Raw genomic sequence first — 18,706 nt, 5'->3', positions numbered from 1 at the left:
GGTTGAGGAACCGCTGGATCACTCTGGGGACCACTCGATCTGTATGTAGGACCTGGTTAATTCTGGAAATACATGCTAAAGTCTCTTGGGAACCACAGGCAATACAGAAACTTCACGATCTCTTTTTCCGAACCTCGATTATCATGACAATAACGAACGTCACCTCACTCACTCGCTGCTGTGGCTTCTGCGGCAACACGAGGAATCTTCTGCGCTGCTCTGGTTGCAAGGTCATGTCCCATTGCAACCGCGAGCACCAAGCTACCCACCGAGCCGTCCACAGATCTGCCTGCAATGGTGTTGCTACAATGCGCCATATCATTGACGCTGAAGAACAAGATCTGCGCTCCAATCCCATTGACTTCTTCAACTGGTTCGAGGGGAACTTTTGCATGCTCCCTGACAAATCACTACATGTACACCCGGTTCGCACTCGTCCGAGCTTTGCAGGAAGTTAAGACACGATTCCCTGCAGGCTCAGCTGGACCATCTCATGGATATGCTACGGCTCGACCGGCATGACGGGGGGGCATGTGCAACCTAATACCTGCGCTGATGTTGCAATTGAATAAAGATCAAGAGTGCTATGATTTTGTTAAGTGGTGGAATGAGCTTGCCTCCTTTGAGGAGAACATCAAGCAGCCTTACCTGGATGTCAAGAATACAGATGTGTGCGAGTCTGTCGAGCGGTTGTGCGCCGGCTGGAACTGGATTTACCTTAGTCATCTAGTTGCGATCACACTGCTGAAGATCAAGTTATCGCTGGATTTGACGGCGTTGCAGAATTCAGTTATTGTGGGTCAGAAGGTTCCCCTAGAGATACTCGACATCATCCAGGGCATGATTCCACAGAGTCCAATCATCGGAGGGAACAGGGACGTCCTGAAACGCGACATACAGAAACCATCGAGAAGCTGACAGCGCAAATAGATGCGCTGTACATGTGTGTCAAGGAAAAGAACAAGCGCTTTTGGCCAGCTTTGCTTGAACCGGGCAGGCATTTGACGGCGGAAGTGGAGAGGATCCCGTCTGGTAGCGTGGAGGAGATGCAAGCGGTGCTACGGCACTCGCACGATTCGTGGGCTGAGACGTCAGGAGCAATTGAAGTCATCAAGGATAGAGTGAAAACAGACGTATCTAGTTAACGTTCTTGTGTTTTGAAGCGAACGGGTATCATGTTAGGGAGGCCGTTTCAGCGCCACCTCGCGGTGACAGCCTTTTCAGTGGTCCTTCACAGTGGAGACGACATCAAAAGATTGACTAAGCTCTATTTCTTGCTGGGTATAGGAATTAAATCACAGGTACTTGGATCAAGGAGGAGACATCGAATTCAGAAGCAAGGAGGAAGATTGAGCAGTGTAGCATAATAGATAATACCTACCTACCTAGTGTCAAGAACCATCCTCTGCAAAGACCTTAGGCCCCATTCTGGGCTTAAACTGGAAACAAAATGACTACCGATCCGACTGTGCATGTGTCCGTGTACTAGAACATAGCAAAGTCGGTAAATGGGCAAAACGTATGATTGTTGGAAAATTGAAACGGAAAAGGCTTGAAATACTCCGCATTGGCTGTTAACAGCAGAAGCTTGGAAACTACGGTAAGACTTCCCCACGTGCCGCACTGCGGGACGACGTCACCGACATCTTCCGGCCGGGGAAAGAACGTCCAATCCTGTCTCCAGTTTCGAGACGACAGTTTTTGAACCATTGCTTTTGCTACCCACCACCTCCTTTTCTTTCCTTTCAAGTCGAATTTCGAGCTGCTACACTGGTCAATTTAGAAAGTCCATCATCGTTTGAAGTCCACGGAGCGCAACCGCGGCCATAACCATGACCGTGAATCCAGAGCTCCGTCGACAGGTCATAAACATCTACAAAGGCAAGAATCTAATCTCATCCATCTATTATTATTATCATTCTCCTCACATTCGTTTACCTTCTCGTTTTTCTATATTTACGGACTCTCTAACTGTCCACCAGAGCTCCTCAATCTCGGTCGCAACTATCCACTCGGATACGAGTACTTCAGGAATCGACTGCATCGTGCGTTCTCGAGCCGGGCGCACCTTCGGGACGAGGAGCAGATCCGGAAGGGTATCGAGAGGGCGGAGTTTGTGAAGAAAGGTATGTATCTATCCGCCGTCTTTTCTTTCTTTCGCATTTATTTCCTTGGATGAACCCCAGTGGTGATGTAATGGGGCTTTGTCAATGTACTGGGAGGTGGGGCTCGTCCTTCCTACTCTCAATGATGGGGAAAGTCGAAGCGGGGTTAGTGATGGGCGAGTATGAGGGTTCTGTTCTGAATTTCTTGGCTGGGAAAAAGAGATCAGTTGCTGACTGAATGATTTTCCGAACTTTGCAGAGATTGAGGCCATGTAAGTCCGCAGCCATTTTTCCTTCTATTTCTCTACCGCCTGCTGTCAAGCGCGTTCTTCAAGGGTTGATGGGCCGTTTTGCCTCAAATTTTCAAGTATCTTTTGTGCTATTCTCACGGTATCCGTCGCAATTCTTGACGGTTTGCCGACAATGAAAGTTATCCAAATCTGTCTATGCTCAAATTCAATTCATCCAAGCACATGTTCCCATTTCATAACGTCATACAAAAGCAGCCGCTGAACAAAGGAAACTGCTAACGAGAAGGGACAGGTACTATTTGAGACGATATCGCGCTTTGAAGCGATATGAGAACCAATAGCACCCAAACAATCCGATGGCATCCTCGAAACATTAGCGAGAACAGACCATGGATATGTATAATGAAAACGATGAAAAGAAAACAAATTCGGGGTATCACCAAAGATGAAATGAGAAAGGCCACCTTCCTCTTTTGAAAAACAGAAAAGAAAAGAAAATAGCCAACGCTTCCATCCGCCCGTCTCCTTTCAATTTTCTCAATTTCCCCGTCGCAGGTCTGGATCATTTCTTCTGACCCCACCAAGCGCTCACTTCGAGACACTCTCCGCTGGCAACGCCGCCCCTCTGGAACAGGTCTGCTGTCATGGCAGCCCACCATCTTTCCCATTCATCCCTACTCTTTTCACTGGCTTCCATCAATATGGGCTCCAAGCCTTCAATCATATGGATCACTGTGAGGAGTGCCGTATGCCGTAACGCAATTTGATCTTCAGTCAACGCCTTCCGCGGGTGGCTGGTTGTATCCTTGCCCTGCCCCTCTCTTTCCCACCTCACCTCTCCAAGCGGAATCGCAACTCGACGGCTATCAACACTCTTGAAGATATGAGACTCGGTGGTAAAGGACAGTCCGATGGTCGCACATGGCAGTGGCGTGAGATTTCGACGGTCAAGCGCGACCTCCACCCAGGAATTGTAATCCTGCAGGTACTTGTTCTGTGCCTTTGCAAATGGAGTCGCAGACGAAAATGTATAAGTTGCAGTCGCATCGGCAATTTCCTGGTCCTTTTCTGACAGTCCAGGAGCCGGCGCCGGGTTAGGAAGCAATGTTCGGAATACCAGATCTGAATCCCAAACCTCAAGAATGCCACCCGACTTGAGAACTCGCAACGGTTCACTCAGCGGGTGCGCAGAGCTGGACGGGCACAGCCCTGCATCTTTGATGAAGACAAAGTCGAAATATCCGGTTGGGAATGGCAGGCGGTCTTGGCGCAGATCGTGTCGCTTGAACTGCCAGTTCATTCCCTGTTTGCGCATGTCGGGCGCAATGGAGATAATGTCCAGCCCGGTGAAGGAGATGTCTGTGTGGCCTCTGCTTGCAAAGTAGTTGTAGCATGCACTAGACCACATGCCGGATCCGCATGCCAACTCAAGGACCCGCTTGGGAGGGTTTTTGTCGAAATGAGGGGTGCAGAAAGGGCCCCCCAAAACGCGCATTAGCAACAACGAGCGCAGCATCTGGCGATGGACTTCGGGGAGGTCGCACGGGAGCGGATACGGGTTCTCGGGATCGCGGAAGTAGATACGGTCATTCTGTCTGACGAGGGGACATTGATCCGTAGCAGATGTGATGGACGAGGTGGCCGTCAGGCCCGTCGAATTGGAGGTGGTATGTTTCAGCTCGGAGCTCCAGCTGAGCGTCGCGGCCGTTTGAGGGGGAAAGAAAGCTGCGCCTGACATTATCATGCTTAAATTGGAGGCGTTCTTCTCATCAACTCAATGTTCTGTATGCGGTGGTTCTGGCAACGGTCGATTGCATTCTCAGAGCGCGGTCGCCTCTCGTGGGCATCGGAGAGGAAGATAATGGTAGAAAACATCTGGAAGAGGGAGGGACAGTGGGGTGAAAGGCAGGGGACCCGTTGCGATGGAGCCCGCGGTCGAGGTCCGTCGGCGGCCCCTTGGCGGAGTAGCGCTGCGGACCCTTGGACCCGCCGTCCTTTGTCAGTGCGGTTGCGATCCGCATTCAGACCAGGGGGGTTCGAAAATCAGCATCAAAGGGGAGACGGACGGCCGGAAAGCGACGCCAGCACTGCAGCCGACCTCTAGTTGCTGGTATGGCCGGATCCACGCCGTTGCAGATTGATAATGCTTGACATCATCCACTTGCGGACCAAAGCCGGATGATCACCAGAGTCAGATCGTCATCTATGGTCCCCGATGTACGGAGTAGGCAGGATAATAGTAACACTTCACCCGCGAACCGACCTTCACTGTGACGCTCCTCAAGGCCGTAAAAGAACTTGGTTTTCGATGCGTCTATCAGATATCCAGACCCATGGATGCGGCTCTGCTGCTGTCCGTTGCGAGGCTCGTGACGCCCTGACAGTTGGCAGCCCGCACGTGCACCAGGCTAAATAGTCGCTGCAGTCGTAAGCGAAACCGCCCTGTCCTTGCAGCCACGCGAACGCTGCCCTAATCGAGGCAGCGGCGTCTGTTTTGGATTGGCTCCTGAGCCTCGCTAAAATCTAGACCTCAGTGGGCCTCGAGCGGTCTCCGTACATACTCCGTACTCTGGGCTGCGAAAAGGCCAAAATATCGATACTTTGCCGGCCTTTCCCATGACTCTCCGGAAGATCGCTGCGGCACTACCGGATGGCCTCCTGGACTCCCACCGACTCCGATAGTGCATGCTACTGAGTAGAACAGAGTACAGTCCTTCGTGCGCAGTACATCCATAAAGGCCGGTTGGACAGATCCCCGATGAAGTGGGTAAACGATAACGCGGCCCTGCAGAGGCATTGGGCTGCAAGAGCATGATTATCATCGATTGATGCCCGATTAACAGCGTGATCTCTGTTCCAAAATCGGCGTTCGCAGCGAAAATATTGATGTCAACTGGGGAAATTTCAGAATTTTCTCCAAGCCGCCCCGCGAAGCAAAAGCTCGGGATCTTGCCAAGTCGCTCAAGCATCGAGCTTGGCTTCCCCTGAGCGGTTATGGAGATGCCTCACCCGCAGGCCGGAAACTAAGTCCGCTTCCCCTGAGCGACTACGGACGGTTGACCTGCGTCTGGTACCTGACTAGCAACGAGGCACTCTGTGAACATGGCCCTGGTCGGACCGAGAGCTTCGGGCCGCTCCCCGTTTGCCCTTAGGGGGTTATGCGACATGCTCTGAACTCCCTGGACGCATGAAATGACAGGCAGGGGCCGGGGGTGAGTCTGAAAGGACGACTGCCGGTGCGCGCACACGCCCATCCTCATTATCCGTTGGGGCCGATGGTTGTCCCGCAGGTCACGACTGTTTGGTAGCAGTGGTCATAGCATCGCGCCCGGCTGGGATAGAGAGCACCTGGTCATTTCCAAATTTTCCGCAAAGCCAAGAGTCACGGGCCAAAGAAAGAAACAAAATAATAGGTCGATGGCCGGTCGCTGCGACTACCATCGTCCGTCGAGGCCATGTCCATGGCGCGGGGACCGGAAGCCTGCTTCCATCCGCCACTATCCATCCCCGATGACTTGGGAACAGGAACTCGCCGGCTTGTTGCGGTCCACTTCTACCGGTAGCATGCCATGTGGGAAATCCTAATAGTTTCGGGGGGAGGCGCCGGGGAAGGGGGGAAATGGATCCCGATCTTCAACCTCCTTCCTATTTCCGTTAAATCTACTCCTAAGAAAGAACATGTGAAGATTAAAAGATCAGTCTATTGGAAACGGATAATACCCCCGGGCTCCGGCACGGCGGCACCAACGTCAAGCACAAGGCCCTATCTAAATTTGAAAGAAAAAAAAGGGACTAATGTAAGAATAAAAAGAAACGACGGATTGGATTTGGGGTGTCAAGTGAGGCCAAAACACCCGACCATGGGTGATCCGTCATGGAGGTACCATAGAGACGGAATCCTTAGTCCATGATCTTGATACGCTCGGTGTGCGGTCCTTGTCCTGCCCTGTTTTTGAAGACTTGCCTGTTTGGGCTGAGTAATCACGGCGAACATACCGTGAACGGCAAAAGGTACCTTTTCAAACAGGCATAATAGATCGACATCGCAGGTCGTCAGCAAATAACAATAATAGGATGGACTATGGAATGCTGATGTTTCCCAGGTTCCCCTCCCCCGGGTCCGCCCCCCCCCTCCTTTCTTCTTGAATCTTGATCTTCAGGCTTTTTTTCCTCTCGGCCGAAATTGCTCCAATTACTAAGTACTTAAATTATTGCGTTGAAAAGTGAAACTGATGCAGCGGTAGTAGTGTCTGTGATTTGATTTGGTCTGTTGTTTTGTTCCAAATTTATTATGCAACTCCTGTCACATCTGATGAAACAAAGTCTTATATGAGCTCGAGCTCTAACTGGCTGATCAGAACTCTGAATCATATGTGTGTGCAGGCCCGGCCTTGATGAGAAGAAGCCCATTCACGCTCACCCCACTTTAGGTGAGTTAAGTGATATTCCTACATATGGAGAGGACTTAGGGTTTTAGCAGTAGCAGTACCTGCAGCCCAACCGGACCAGACCAGACAGGGAAATTGCGCTCGTGCACTGGCACTGTGCACATGCTTTAAAAATAGACTTGGAGCAAAGGATAAAAAATTTTTTGGTTGTGGAGCTCGAGAAAAAAAAAATCAAACAAACCTGTCCCCATAACTAGCTGTACGTGAGCTACGTACCTACCTTGTGATTTTTTTTATCTTCCTTCCGGAAGCGCGGCAAAATATCATTTTTCGGCGATACGCGCGGCTATTAGGCACATGTGCATAATACATGTACACACACGCACAACACAGTGGACACCATGCATACTGCGTACAGTAGGAATACGTGTAGATGAAACTAACTAGACGATCAGATCAGATCAGATAAGATACCAATGCTTGATGCTACTGTGATCTGCATCGTGTTGTCCACTATGCCGACGTCTTTACCAATCAGGGTAGGGTATGGGTATGGGTAGCGTTGCATTGCATTGCGTTGAGAACATTATGCATGCATGCATGGGCTGCGTCGGCCGTGGGACGTGGGGGTTAGGTTAGGTAGGCTAGGCTAGGTTGGTGGGGTGTGGTGATGCGGATTCCGGAGTGTTGTATGTATGTATGTGTGATGATCCATATTTTTGTTCTTCTTTTTCTCCGTGAGTTTGGTTTCCTATCTATGGGGACTTGTGAGATAACTTGGATAGGTAGCTCAGTATGATTTTATTTTGATAAGATATGATCTTGTTCTTGCTTGCTTGCTTGTTTGTTCCTTTGTATTTCTCAGGTCGAGGGTTGATGGAATCTTATGATGATGATGAGGAGGAGGAGGAGGAGGACGATGTAATAAATGTATGTGCGTATAGTAGATAGATAGTATGAGAGAGTAACTAGTACATACACACATAGTCTACGTTTAGATTGGATTGTGTTGAACTAGAAAAGGCGACGCTACCAATTTGTTCTTGTGGGATTCCGACCTTATTATACTCGAACAGATTGTGTCCTGACATGTTGAGGTTATATAACTTGATACCAGTCTGTGAGTAATACCTTGTACACTGAATAACGGGAAGCATACGGTGTCCAATATCCACGTGTCAAGTATGTATACCTAGCTGGCTACTCCATCAAGACTTTTTCTTACGTTGATTTGTCTCATGGATATAATAGAGGGTTATCGAACATTAGTCTCATCTTCACAGATCTTGCATCTTTTCTTCTTCCAAATGATTTTTTTTGAGGTCTGTAGATTGTGGATTTGAAACTTGATGATCTTGTTGAAGAACAAAAGAAAGCACGCTATCTATAGCTACAGTAAAAGATTTGGGATCTCTGTCGACATACTTGACGGAATTTGTCGCATGGCTGATGTGTTCAGGACTCCTGGACGATAAAGAGTCCGTGCACAGATGTTCTTTTGAGACTCGCCACGGAAGATCAACAGAAAATATTGATTTATGGGAATCCATAGAAACATGGTATTATTCGGGTGGGAAGGATGGTTGAGAGGAGGGAGGGACCTAAACCGGGACATGTCGGGGGTTGACGATGGGCAGCATGTCAGTCTTTTTTCTATTCACACCCATGCTATTGCAGTTGTCCCGATACCTATTATTGGAGGGCAAGTAATTTGCGAAATACTGCATCATCTTCGCCCATCTTCGGACACACAGACTTGAGACTACCGGTGGCTGCCTCCAGAGTCTAATCGCAATATTTACCTCATCCAACTTCTGGTCCCTCCTTACAAAATGACAGCACAGCGTCTCTTAAAAGCGGTTCTAGATCAGAGCCTTGGAATATTACGTCCATACAGCTTGAAGAGCGAACTGCAATCGACATATCACACTGTTGAGAATTCGGCCTGCCAACATCCGGACAGACTCGCTGACACGATGAAACTATCGCGTTAATAAGACACTCGCTATCTTCCTAGCCTTATGGCCGTGCTGCTTTCGCGTTTGCTCTCCTTCTTGAAGAGAAGAAACGCCTGTCAAGACGCCAACGACGGCTGAGGCCGACCCCTATTTTGAGCCTGTCCGTTGAGCTTGTGCTCGAGATCGCAGCCCTTCTCCCTCCACCGTCCCAACTGCGCCTTGCATTGAGCTGCAAATCATTTCTGGCGATTATCGACAGTTCTGGAGCCCTCCAACTGTCAAGTCAGTTCCGGCCCCGAAGGGACTTTCCCAGCCTGTGTCTTACCTCGGAGCGTAGCCTTTATGTCCTTCCCATGGATGGTGGCGACTGCTCCGGCGTCTTGAGAATTCTCGATGGCGATGCTGTCCCATGTGTTTCAAGCTGCATCCTGCCAGCGAATTCTCCGCCTGGGACCTGAGGCGACATCCGACAGGGCGGACTTGCATGTTTGGGCCATTGGTGGGTGTCTTCCATCTCTTGTCCATGTATCAACATGACATTTCATGATAAGAGAAAGCTGGTTGATCAACTCAGGGAAGAGAAATCCGCCGCCATGAAGCAGCCCAAAGACTCGCTAGATGCGAGACCTGTGTGGATTGTGATGTGAGCACTAGTGCCACGTCCTTCTGGCACGAATGCTCCTATAATTTGCAGTACGAGACAACGGTAGTAACGGTACTTACCAGAATTAATCCGATCTTTCAGGAGCATGGTGACCTGCTCATGCAAACTGAATACAGCGTGACCGGTCATTCTCGCCAAGCATTCCTCTTACCGCGAGTTTGCTGTCCACACCGCAGCATCTACACCTACATTAAGGATATGTCGAACATTGTCTCGTATTACAGGCAACAGGGACGTGACTTGAGACCTGACCTGGCACGGCCGGTCCATTGCAAGTGGTGCCAGACATCAATATCAGATTTCGAGATAAAGATGGACAGATGCACGTTTCGCACCTGCTCCTTTCGGACTCGGAGACGGCTAGGCAAAGGGTATGAGAAGGCCGACAGACGTTGGTACGAGCAGAGCCGCTTCTCAAGTGAGTCGTTGCCGTGCAAGGCGCTGCTTGAGCGACGACCATGGAGAGAATGGATTTCGCCTCACCCCACTGAGAGTGAGCTGAGAGAATTCTTTAGTTGATTCACAGCCGCTGGGGTGTGTCAGACTCGGTTTTTATGGAGATCACGGACACCAGATATATTTCTTTGTCAAGGGAAAAAAGAAAGGTGTGCTTCGCTTACATTACTTGCTACTGAGGGATTCGGTGCAAGAGTGGCTGGGGGTCTCCCTGATTACACATTGGAATTTCGACTGAGAACAATGTTGGGCACCAGTGACCGCAAAAAGCAAAAGCATCATGGTCCTTGAAATGTCGGGGAGCCCGCTGATCTGCTGGAATGATCAAAGAGCACAACAGGTTTCTGTCTGTTTCCTATTCATGAACAGATTGAGGCCCAGCAGCTTTCTCCAAATCGCACGTGGATATATATGCGTATAGGCTGTGAGAACGACCAGTACATAGTCCCTGAAACAAGCCGAGGTTCGCAGTCTTTGGTGATGGTGATTGACCCTTCCAACAACACATCTGCGCAAGTTTCGCAGCTGCAGAATATCCCAACCCAGCAGGAACTCCCCTCTGCTCCTGGAACTGCGGAGCAAATCGCAAGGCGAAATAATTCAGACTCTGCAAATGAAAGAGATCCGACGTCGTCTAGCTGGCGTGGTTATCTCATGCCATTCACAGCTCCCCTCGGTCGAGGCGCAAATTATGATCTCTCTCTGTGCGGTCAACTTGGACTGCCCTAAATTGCCCCAGCACTCGTATAGATAGCTTTCTACAATCTGATTGGCTGATCGCTCAATTATACTCTGTATAGTCACTTTTCTCCACAACATTTGTGGTTAATGATTCCATGCAGCTCTTAGGTCCACCACACCAATTGACTCTAACAAGCCCAGAGGTGGGTTTGGCAACCCAACCCAGATCCCCAACCCCGTGCAGATGATATGTGCTGGACATACGGTGAGGATTGGTAGATTGCAAGGATACACGCTACGGTGGGGAGGATGAGACTTGAGAAGAAGACTTTCGCCCTCGCATGTTCCATACGCACTGTTGCGCCGAAAACTCCCACAGCGCTAGACGGGGTCAAATGGCCGCCCCTGCCACCAACCGACTACTGCTTCTATCCGGTGAGTGAAAGTTAATAATATCGTTGTATATCGAGTCTCACGGTCCTCAGGTTGTGAACACTTGGACCGTTCCCGTCCCCCTCGATCCGGACCGCCTGAGAAAAGCCCTGGCAAAAGCCTTGAGTGTATACTCCATCAATGCCGCGAGACTCGGCATTAATCCCCGGACATCGACCTGGCAGCTGAACTTCGTCAATCAAGCGGTGCCCTTGACGATCGGAACCAGCTCTCGACCCGGCCCGTTCGCTGTCGACTGGAACGGGAAAAAGATCCAGGTACCCCCGGCGAGGATTGCGCACCAAATGATCGATATTAACAGAACGGTGCTCCCATCCACCAAGATTATTATGATGAAGTGTATCCAGCAGGGGCTACGCCCGACGAGTATGCTGCAAACCCGCTGATGAAGCTCAAAGTGACGACTTGGACCGAGACCGGACAGACCAGCATCATGCTCTCGCAGAGCTACCACTTGGGTTGGGCGGCAGCAGCTTAGCAGATTGATGACAGACTGACTCGCTGGAATAATATATGCGACGGTTTGCCATGACAAACTTCATGACCGCCCTCTCCGACTTCTACCAGGACCGGTCCCCTTCATACCCACGTACGAAAAACATCGCATCCCTGACCCCATTATCAAGCCGAGCGCTTCTCACACCGCCGGCTTGAAGAACATATCCTGGCTCTGTGTCGACTTTGATCGGAGTCAACTGCAAGAGAAGGAAGATATGGTGAAATCGACAAGGCGCGTGGATCTGAAATCAGCGCGGCGTTCAGAAAAGCAATTGCCGCGGCTACGAGGGCGCAATGTGGCCAACAGGCCCGGCTGAGTAGCGGCGATGCATTCGGGGTATCTCATCAGCCGGCTGAGCGATGCGTTCCAGGGCCCCGCTCCCGAATTCGTTCAGCAGGTTATCAATGTCAGTTGCACTTGTTCGTATTCTTTCCGATCTTTACACTGACTGGAGGTCATCTTTTCCATCTTCCTGCCAGTAGTACCGCGGTCGAACTCTTATCATCAACGGTGACCAATACCATATTCCTCTCACCAGCCTCGGGAACACGTTCATAATTTTCAACGTGGACCCGGAGTACATTCCCAAGGAGCGTACGCCAGTGTGAGTGCATCCTCACCACGCAGAAAAGATGGCCGTCTGACAGATAATAATCTTTCGACAGTAACATAGCGCTGGCGCTCAATCGTTCTCGGCATGAGCTCTCGGACATGAACTACTTGAGCTGTGTGCATGCGTTGTATACCCATCTCTACCAGCGCGGTATTCGTGCCGGCCGCTTTTCCTACGATGCTGGCCATGCTGATTCCATCATTAACAATCTTGTCAAGTGAGTGGGCTTTTAAAAAAAAAAATAATAAAGGCCCTCGCTGCTTGCTGCTCACACTCCAATGCATCAGGATGGACATCACCGCGCCGCACTTTGGATACCCGGCCAGAATGGGCAGATTGAATGAGAGGTCATGGAGAACCTGCTGCAGATTATGCATGCCAATGCGGCGGAGCGGTTGCCCGATGGAAGGTACCGGCATCACCCAGAAGACTTGGTGGTCTCCACCAGGTTGAGGCCTGATGTGGCATAGAGATTTTGTCGGATGGTCGCAGAGGAGCAAGAGAATCTTTCCGGACAGTGAATTAGTAGAAGGACCGGTATAGACTGCTATAGATCACTATAGTGTTTGAAAGACATATGCAGTTCTTTCTTTCTTTCTTTCTTTCTTAGAGTTGTCACTAAGACAAATTAACCTGTTTTTAAGATAGCATTTAATCTGGAGTGTTTACCAGGCCTTAACGAATCTTCTCAGTCAGAGTTCTGCTCAGATAACACTTAACCTTTGATAGGTCTTTGTACTGAGGGTTGTGTGACTGGGTTCTTCTAGTCACCACTTCCGAGCTTGAAGCAGTCCTGAACACAGAGGACGAAGATGGCATCGAGTGCCAGAGCAATGCTGAGCACCAGTGACCGCAAAAGCAGAAGCATCATGGTCCTTTCAACGCCAGGCAGCTCATTAGGTAATCTGCTGGAATGATCACAGCACAACAGAATTCTTCTTGCTTCTATTCATGAACAGGAGGCTTGGCAGCTTTCTCCAAGTTTCATGTGAGCATGTATGCGCACAGGAAGCAAGAACGATCAGCACAACAGCTGTAGGCTTGCACCAGATCATCAGGCAGGCCCAGACCGGCTGATGTGCATACAACGGAATGGAGTGATGTATAGAATGTAGGTCACGTGATAACAAATCGGTCCGGTCACCTATTATTAGAGAGAGATACAATGATAGTACCGACGTAGCGGTAATGTTATTCTATTCTTTTATTTCTCTGTCAGCTGAGAACGGAGGATTAAATAAAAGAAGAGGGTACCTATTTAGAGTATATATTGGTCAAAAGTCGTACAGAGCGGGATATTACCTTATGAAATAGATCAGCTGTTGATAATAGTATCTGTTACAAAAGTTGTAAAAATACTCACAAATTTACGACTTCTAGATCTTATAATACACGATCCTACGGCACCATTTGACGAGATGCGTGTCCAGATAATGCCGGAGAATGCCCGAGGACCAGTTCATGACAGCGAGGTTGGATGAGGCTCGAGTGTCCTTTTGCTGCGTGGGCCCGGGCCCCACGGCGGCCAGCGAATCACGCCGCCTCGAGGGCCGCTGGCCTCTGGTCACGTGATACACTACAACTCCCGCTCTCGATGCAAACCACTTCGCAGCATCAAGGCGACAGAGCGCCATCAGAGCACCAGGCCTATGCATGCGACGTTTTTCTCGACAAGTACCTCTCTGCAGTCCTGTCTGTGTTGCTTGAACCTGGTTTCCTCGACCGGGAACCCATATTAACCCACGGTGCGGGATTCCTGGTAGACCGACTTCGTTCTCCGGTGCTCTGACTCGCAGCCGATCACCGGCCCCTATCGTTCGACCACCGCTCTCTACGCCGGATAACAAGGGACAAGTGAGCAGGGTGACGGGCAAGCTGTGGCCATTTGCTGCAGACGCGATCTTGGAGAACCCATAAGCGCGGTTCAAAGGTGGTTCCGCCTTAGGACCCCATGTTGAAGAGAAGGAGAGAACGTATCCGATCTCTCACTCCGACTCTCACTCCTTCGACGAAACCCAGACCAGTATCTCCGACTCGTCTCTTCACCAAGCGTCCTCCTCCAGCAAACCATCTACGGTCTCATCTGCCACGTTAAATGGCAGATGGTACCTACCGGTTCCAGCAGCCTGGGGCCGGGCAGTTCTACTTCCAAGCGCAATCTCAACAGCACGCTCACCAACGACACCTCGTCCGCAACGGAACAAGTTCTCCGACTGGAAGATTAAAATTCAACACCGATACACCATCTCCTTCTCGATCCCCTCCTCTCAGTCAGTCCGCCGCTTTGAATCCATACACCATGTACAACCAGGGCCATCAGGGGCAGCATGTCATGCTGAACGGTGGGCAAGCCCACCAGAGGTTTGGCATGCAGATGCCCAAATTTCAACATCAGAACCATCATCCTCATCATGCACAGCAGCAGCAGCACCATCCGCATCAACACCAAGCTGCCCACAATCTCAACCACCAGCATAACTTCTCCGCGGGGGCATTAGCCAGCACCACCCCGCACTTTACCCCGAGTCATCTGCAGAACGGTGCTCCTGCAAACGTTGAAGAAGAGATCGACGAGTCCATGAATGAGCATTGGCAACAGCAGCTTCAACTGGCTGCGGAGGCGAGACAGGCGAACTCCCCGCATTACTACGCACGGACCGTCGCGCAGCAAACCAAGGGCATCCAGATCGCGCAACCGGAGGAGAATGGAACTGACGGGCGCAACGGTACGACCGGAGGCAAGGAGGCCCGAAGACAAGGTTGGCAGGCCCTCGATTTCGGTGGCCAGGGACTCCGCGCGCTCTCCAGCTCCTTGTTCAACTACAGTTTCCTGGACAAGCTTTATCTCAACCATAATAAACTAAAGGCTCTTCCTCCTGCAATCGGGCAGCTACGGAAGCTCACTCACTTGGATCTATCCGGCAATGAGCTCAGTGAGCTTCCGGAGGAGATTGGCATGCTTACGAACCTGAAGAAGCTTTACCTCTTCGACAATAACCTCCACACTCTACCTTATGAGATGGGTTATCTCTATCAGCTGGATACTCTGGGCATCGAGGGCAACCCGCTCAATGATGTGTTGAAATCCCAGATCATGAAGGAGGGTACCAAGGCTCTTATCAGGTACCTGAAGGAAGAGATGCCAGGTAGGTTCAATTTACGTCTGTCGTTTTAGTCGGAAATTTACTGACATTTATTCAAGACCACCCGCCACCGTCCGATCGAGACTGGATTGTCCTAGACGAGACCGCCAATTCATCCAATGCGCCTACGGACAAATTCACAGTCCTCTCATACAACACGCTGTGTGACCAATCCGCGACTCAGCAACATTATGGTTATGCTCCATCGCGAGTGTTGTCGTGGGAGTTTAGACGAAATCTCATCTTGAGCGAGATAAGGTCTCACGACGCAGATATCGCCTGTCTGCAGGAAATTGACCAGGGAAGCTACAATGACTTCTTCAGGGAGCAGCTTGCCTACAACGACTATAAGGGAGTGTATTGGCCAAGAGGTAGAGCCATGGGAATGCACGAAGAAGAGGCAAAAGGAGTCGATGGTTGTGCCACTTTCTTCAAGGGGAGCAAGTACATCCTCCTCGACAAGCAAATGATCAACTTTGGCCAAACTGCGGTCCGAAGACCGGATGCCAAGGGTCAAGATGACATTTATAACAGATTATGGCAGAAAGATCACATTGCCGTTGTCGTGTTCTTGGAAAATCGGATGACCGGCAACCGGTTAATCGTTGTCAACGCTCATCTCTACTGGGACCCTGCATACAAGGATGTCAAGCTGATTCAGACCGCCATTCTCATGGAGGAAATCACCAAGCTCTCGGAGACGTACGCAAAGTGGCCTCCATGCACCGACAAGCAGGCATTCCGCTTTTCAGAACCGGAAGCTGGCTCCGAGAGCCAGGAGAATAAAACTCCAGTCGAGCCTGCGCCGTCTGCCGAATATGCCAGCGGCGATCAAATCCCCCTTGTTATTTGCGGTGATTTCAACTCAGCCCCAGGATCTGCAGCGTACAACCTCATCGCGCACGGTGGGTTGACGGAGGAGCACCCTGACCTCGAGAAGCGGCTCTACGGTAACCTCAGTCGCGTTGGCATGACCCATCCGTTCAAGTTGAAGTCTGCATACGGGGCCATCGGTGAACTGAGCTTTACGAACTATACGCCCGAATTCAAGGACATTCTCGACTACATCTGGTACTCGGCGAATGCGCTTCACGTTACCGGATTACTTGGCGAAGTGGACAAGGAGTACCTATCGAAGGTACCGGGATTTCCGAACTTTTATTTTCCTAGTGATCATCTCGCATTACTTGCGGAGTTTTCAGTTAAGGGGAAAAAGGGTAAGGTTGTTGAGGCGGATTTTGGGCCGCAACGGGATCGGGATAAGTCGAATTGACGGAATGGTGCATATCAAATATTATGAGACTGGTGTTTGTGCAGCCGGTTTTCCTCTCTATCTCGGAATCTTTGCGGGTCTTTTGTGTTTGTTGCGTCGTCTTACCTCCTTGTTTTTGTTTCTTACGCGTCCTGTGAGTTTCATTGCGTAGTGGCAATTCCGCCTGCGTGCATTTGTTAAGTCAGTCTTCTCGTATTATCATGTTCTTGGAAACTACTCAAATGGCGTGGCAACCTCTCTTTTTTTTCTCTCTCGTTTTCCCCTCTCCCTTTTCCTGTATGTTGGGTGTGTTTGTAAACTTCCCGCGGCCTCTTCATTTGGGAAATAAACCGTTCCTCTCGACGGTTTTTCCCTTCCTTGTTGAGGAGCAACAAACGGGTAAGTTTGGTGTTCAGGTGAAATGAAGTTCGGGGGCTGGAAATGGCAAGCCTTCGTGAATTTCTTGCTTGTTGTATGATGCTGGGTTTGGTCCGAGGCGAGGATTTTATTTTTTTTCAAACTCTCTTCTTTTTATCTCTCTCCATTCGGCGAACAGGATTCGTTTCCGTTTTCTTTTAAGTGTATCTTCTCTTCTCCTCGCTTGGCTTTCTGTACCTTTTTTTCTCGAAGAAAATAGGACCCTCTCTCTCTGTCTTGAAACAAGAGAGAAGTGGACTTTTCAACTTCACCTGTTTCACCTACGGTATGCTTCAGTAGTGGAATTTTCCTCCGGTGCTGTGGTCCGGTTTCTGTAAGATAGTAGACCATCTTCTGCCGGCTCGTAAGAACACAAAGCAATGGGCACATTGCGTATCTAGGAAATAATGCAGTTTTACGGAGTAGCTGGTAGCCCGTTTATTTTCTATCAAGGGTATATAGAATAGAAAGCCAGGCAGTCGTCCGGAGAATACTTGTCTTGGTCAATCTAGGTGCCTACGTAGTCAAAGACAATATCCCATGGAGTAAGCAGATAGTATGAACGCAATACATTTCCTTCTTTCTAGCCATCTTGGGCATGTGCTGTCTATCCTACATAGCTGAATGAAATGTCACATGTCGACAGACGGGATCCGTACCTAGTTAAGTTGAATCTGAACATTCAAAGCAGGTACAGTACCACTAGGCACCTATCTCCTGACTCTGACTGTAGTGGGGAAATCATTAATGGCTGCAGCTGTTTCCGTTTACCCTAGTTAATTATATCTTTCCTTCGAGTTCCTATACAAACCCTTCCGCGATGGATGTGGCTGAGTACCTATCTGCGGCGTGGTATCCTCTATACACCCGAAAGTGTGTACAACTTCCCTTCGTATCGTATCCATATTGTAGTACTGAGTGGGGCCCAATTCTGGAGAATAGGTATCTCTCCTTGCATCGAAGTTGAACAGCCAGCATTTTGCTCTGTGTAAACAGGTGTACGAAATAGGCAGAGAAGCAGTAGCAATGACAGAGAATGACTCCCCAGATCAGATCACAATTCCCTTGTGGAGCAACTTGTCTGTATATTGCCCGGGTAAGTTGATATCTATCGCGTAATGCGCGTATTCTGCCTCCTGGGCACGCCAAAGGAAGTCCTTTGTCTGTGGTATATATGGTTCAGGTGATTTTCTGTATCGGGGTCCGTGGGGGAATATGCTCTTATGCTGGTAATCATGTACAGAATAAGTATATATTGGTAAAGGCGAGGTGATCCCATAATGGTATCCAAAAAAGGTTGTCATTAGCACAATAGCTGTAACTGGCTGGAGGACTATCTGATTCCTCTTTACTCTCCATGACGTCCCCTGTTAGCTTATCATGAGAGTTAAAGTCTGGTCCAGTCAAGCTAAAATTGAACCTAGGTCGCAAAGAAACCATTGTCTCAACAGACTCGATCTGGGTTGTTGTTGTTGGAGACAACTCCATTGCAACACGTACAATTTTTCGTATGTACGTTAGGATCTTCCTTGCATGACTACAGTGGGGTTCAAAAGTTTTTAACACGCAAAATCGCGCTAATTTCACCGCCTTCCTATTCATATTATTCAGAACTTCTAACCGCCTAATATTTAGTATACCAACCATCTGCATTTAGAACCGCCTGAACACGATGAGGCATAGTATTTGAAAGGTTCTGTAGAACCCTCTCATCAATAGCATGCCAGGCCTCCTTAGCAGCCTCAATCAAACACCCTAGTGTTTCCTGCGTATCTGGGGCTTGTTAAAGCTCAGGATAGCGCTCATAAATAACTGCTTTCATAAGT

At 49.6% G+C, this 18,706-nt stretch overlaps 5 protein-coding genes across 5 annotated transcripts; 4 read left to right on the top strand and 1 right to left on the bottom strand.

Moving 5' to 3' along the window:
* Positions 1-1,832: 1,832 nt before the first annotated feature.
* VTN00DRAFT_10144 (uncharacterized protein) lies at positions 1,833-2,697 on the top strand (the record flags this gene model as incomplete). Its single annotated transcript, XM_069426768.1, has 4 exons — positions 1,833-1,881; positions 1,983-2,126; positions 2,365-2,377; positions 2,649-2,697. 4 exons carry the CDS (start codon positions 1,833-1,835, stop codon positions 2,695-2,697), a joined length of 255 nt encoding a protein of 84 aa, XP_069283906.1.
* A 221-nt stretch (positions 2,698-2,918) lies between these two features.
* Positions 2,919-4,094, bottom strand: VTN00DRAFT_10143 (uncharacterized protein; the record flags this gene model as incomplete). The annotated part of the gene is made up of 1 exon (XM_069426767.1): positions 2,919-4,094. One exon carries the CDS (start codon positions 4,092-4,094, stop codon positions 2,919-2,921), a length of 1,176 nt encoding a protein of 391 aa, XP_069283905.1.
* Positions 4,095-10,812: 6,718 nt separating this feature from the next.
* VTN00DRAFT_10142 (uncharacterized protein) lies at positions 10,813-11,434 on the top strand (the record flags this gene model as incomplete). Its single annotated transcript, XM_069426766.1, has 3 exons — positions 10,813-10,938; positions 10,989-11,213; positions 11,258-11,434. 3 exons carry the CDS (start codon positions 10,813-10,815, stop codon positions 11,432-11,434), a joined length of 528 nt encoding a protein of 175 aa, XP_069283904.1.
* Positions 11,435-11,780: 346 nt separating this feature from the next.
* On the top strand, positions 11,781-12,289 carry VTN00DRAFT_10141 (uncharacterized protein; the record flags this gene model as incomplete). The annotated part of the gene is made up of 3 exons (XM_069426765.1): positions 11,781-11,861; positions 11,938-12,059; positions 12,121-12,289. 3 exons carry the CDS (start codon positions 11,781-11,783, stop codon positions 12,287-12,289), a joined length of 372 nt encoding a protein of 123 aa, XP_069283903.1.
* Positions 12,290-14,163: 1,874 nt separating this feature from the next.
* Positions 14,164-16,484, top strand: VTN00DRAFT_10140 (uncharacterized protein; the record flags this gene model as incomplete). The annotated part of the gene is made up of 2 exons (XM_069426764.1): positions 14,164-15,214; positions 15,271-16,484. The coding sequence occupies 2 exons, from the start codon at positions 14,164-14,166 to the stop codon at positions 16,482-16,484; spliced, it is 2,265 nt and encodes a 754-aa protein (XP_069283902.1).
* Between the last annotated feature and the right edge of the window lie 2,222 nt (positions 16,485-18,706).

Source organism: Thermoascus crustaceus (assembly GCF_041956765.1).
Source record: "Thermoascus crustaceus strain CBS 181.67 unplaced genomic scaffold VTN00scaffold_9, whole genome shotgun sequence".
Taxonomy (NCBI): Eukaryota; Fungi; Ascomycota; class Eurotiomycetes; order Eurotiales; family Thermoascaceae; genus Thermoascus; species Thermoascus crustaceus.
The sequence above is the reverse complement of the archived record's forward strand: the minus strand, read 5'-3'. Positions and strand labels throughout refer to the sequence as shown.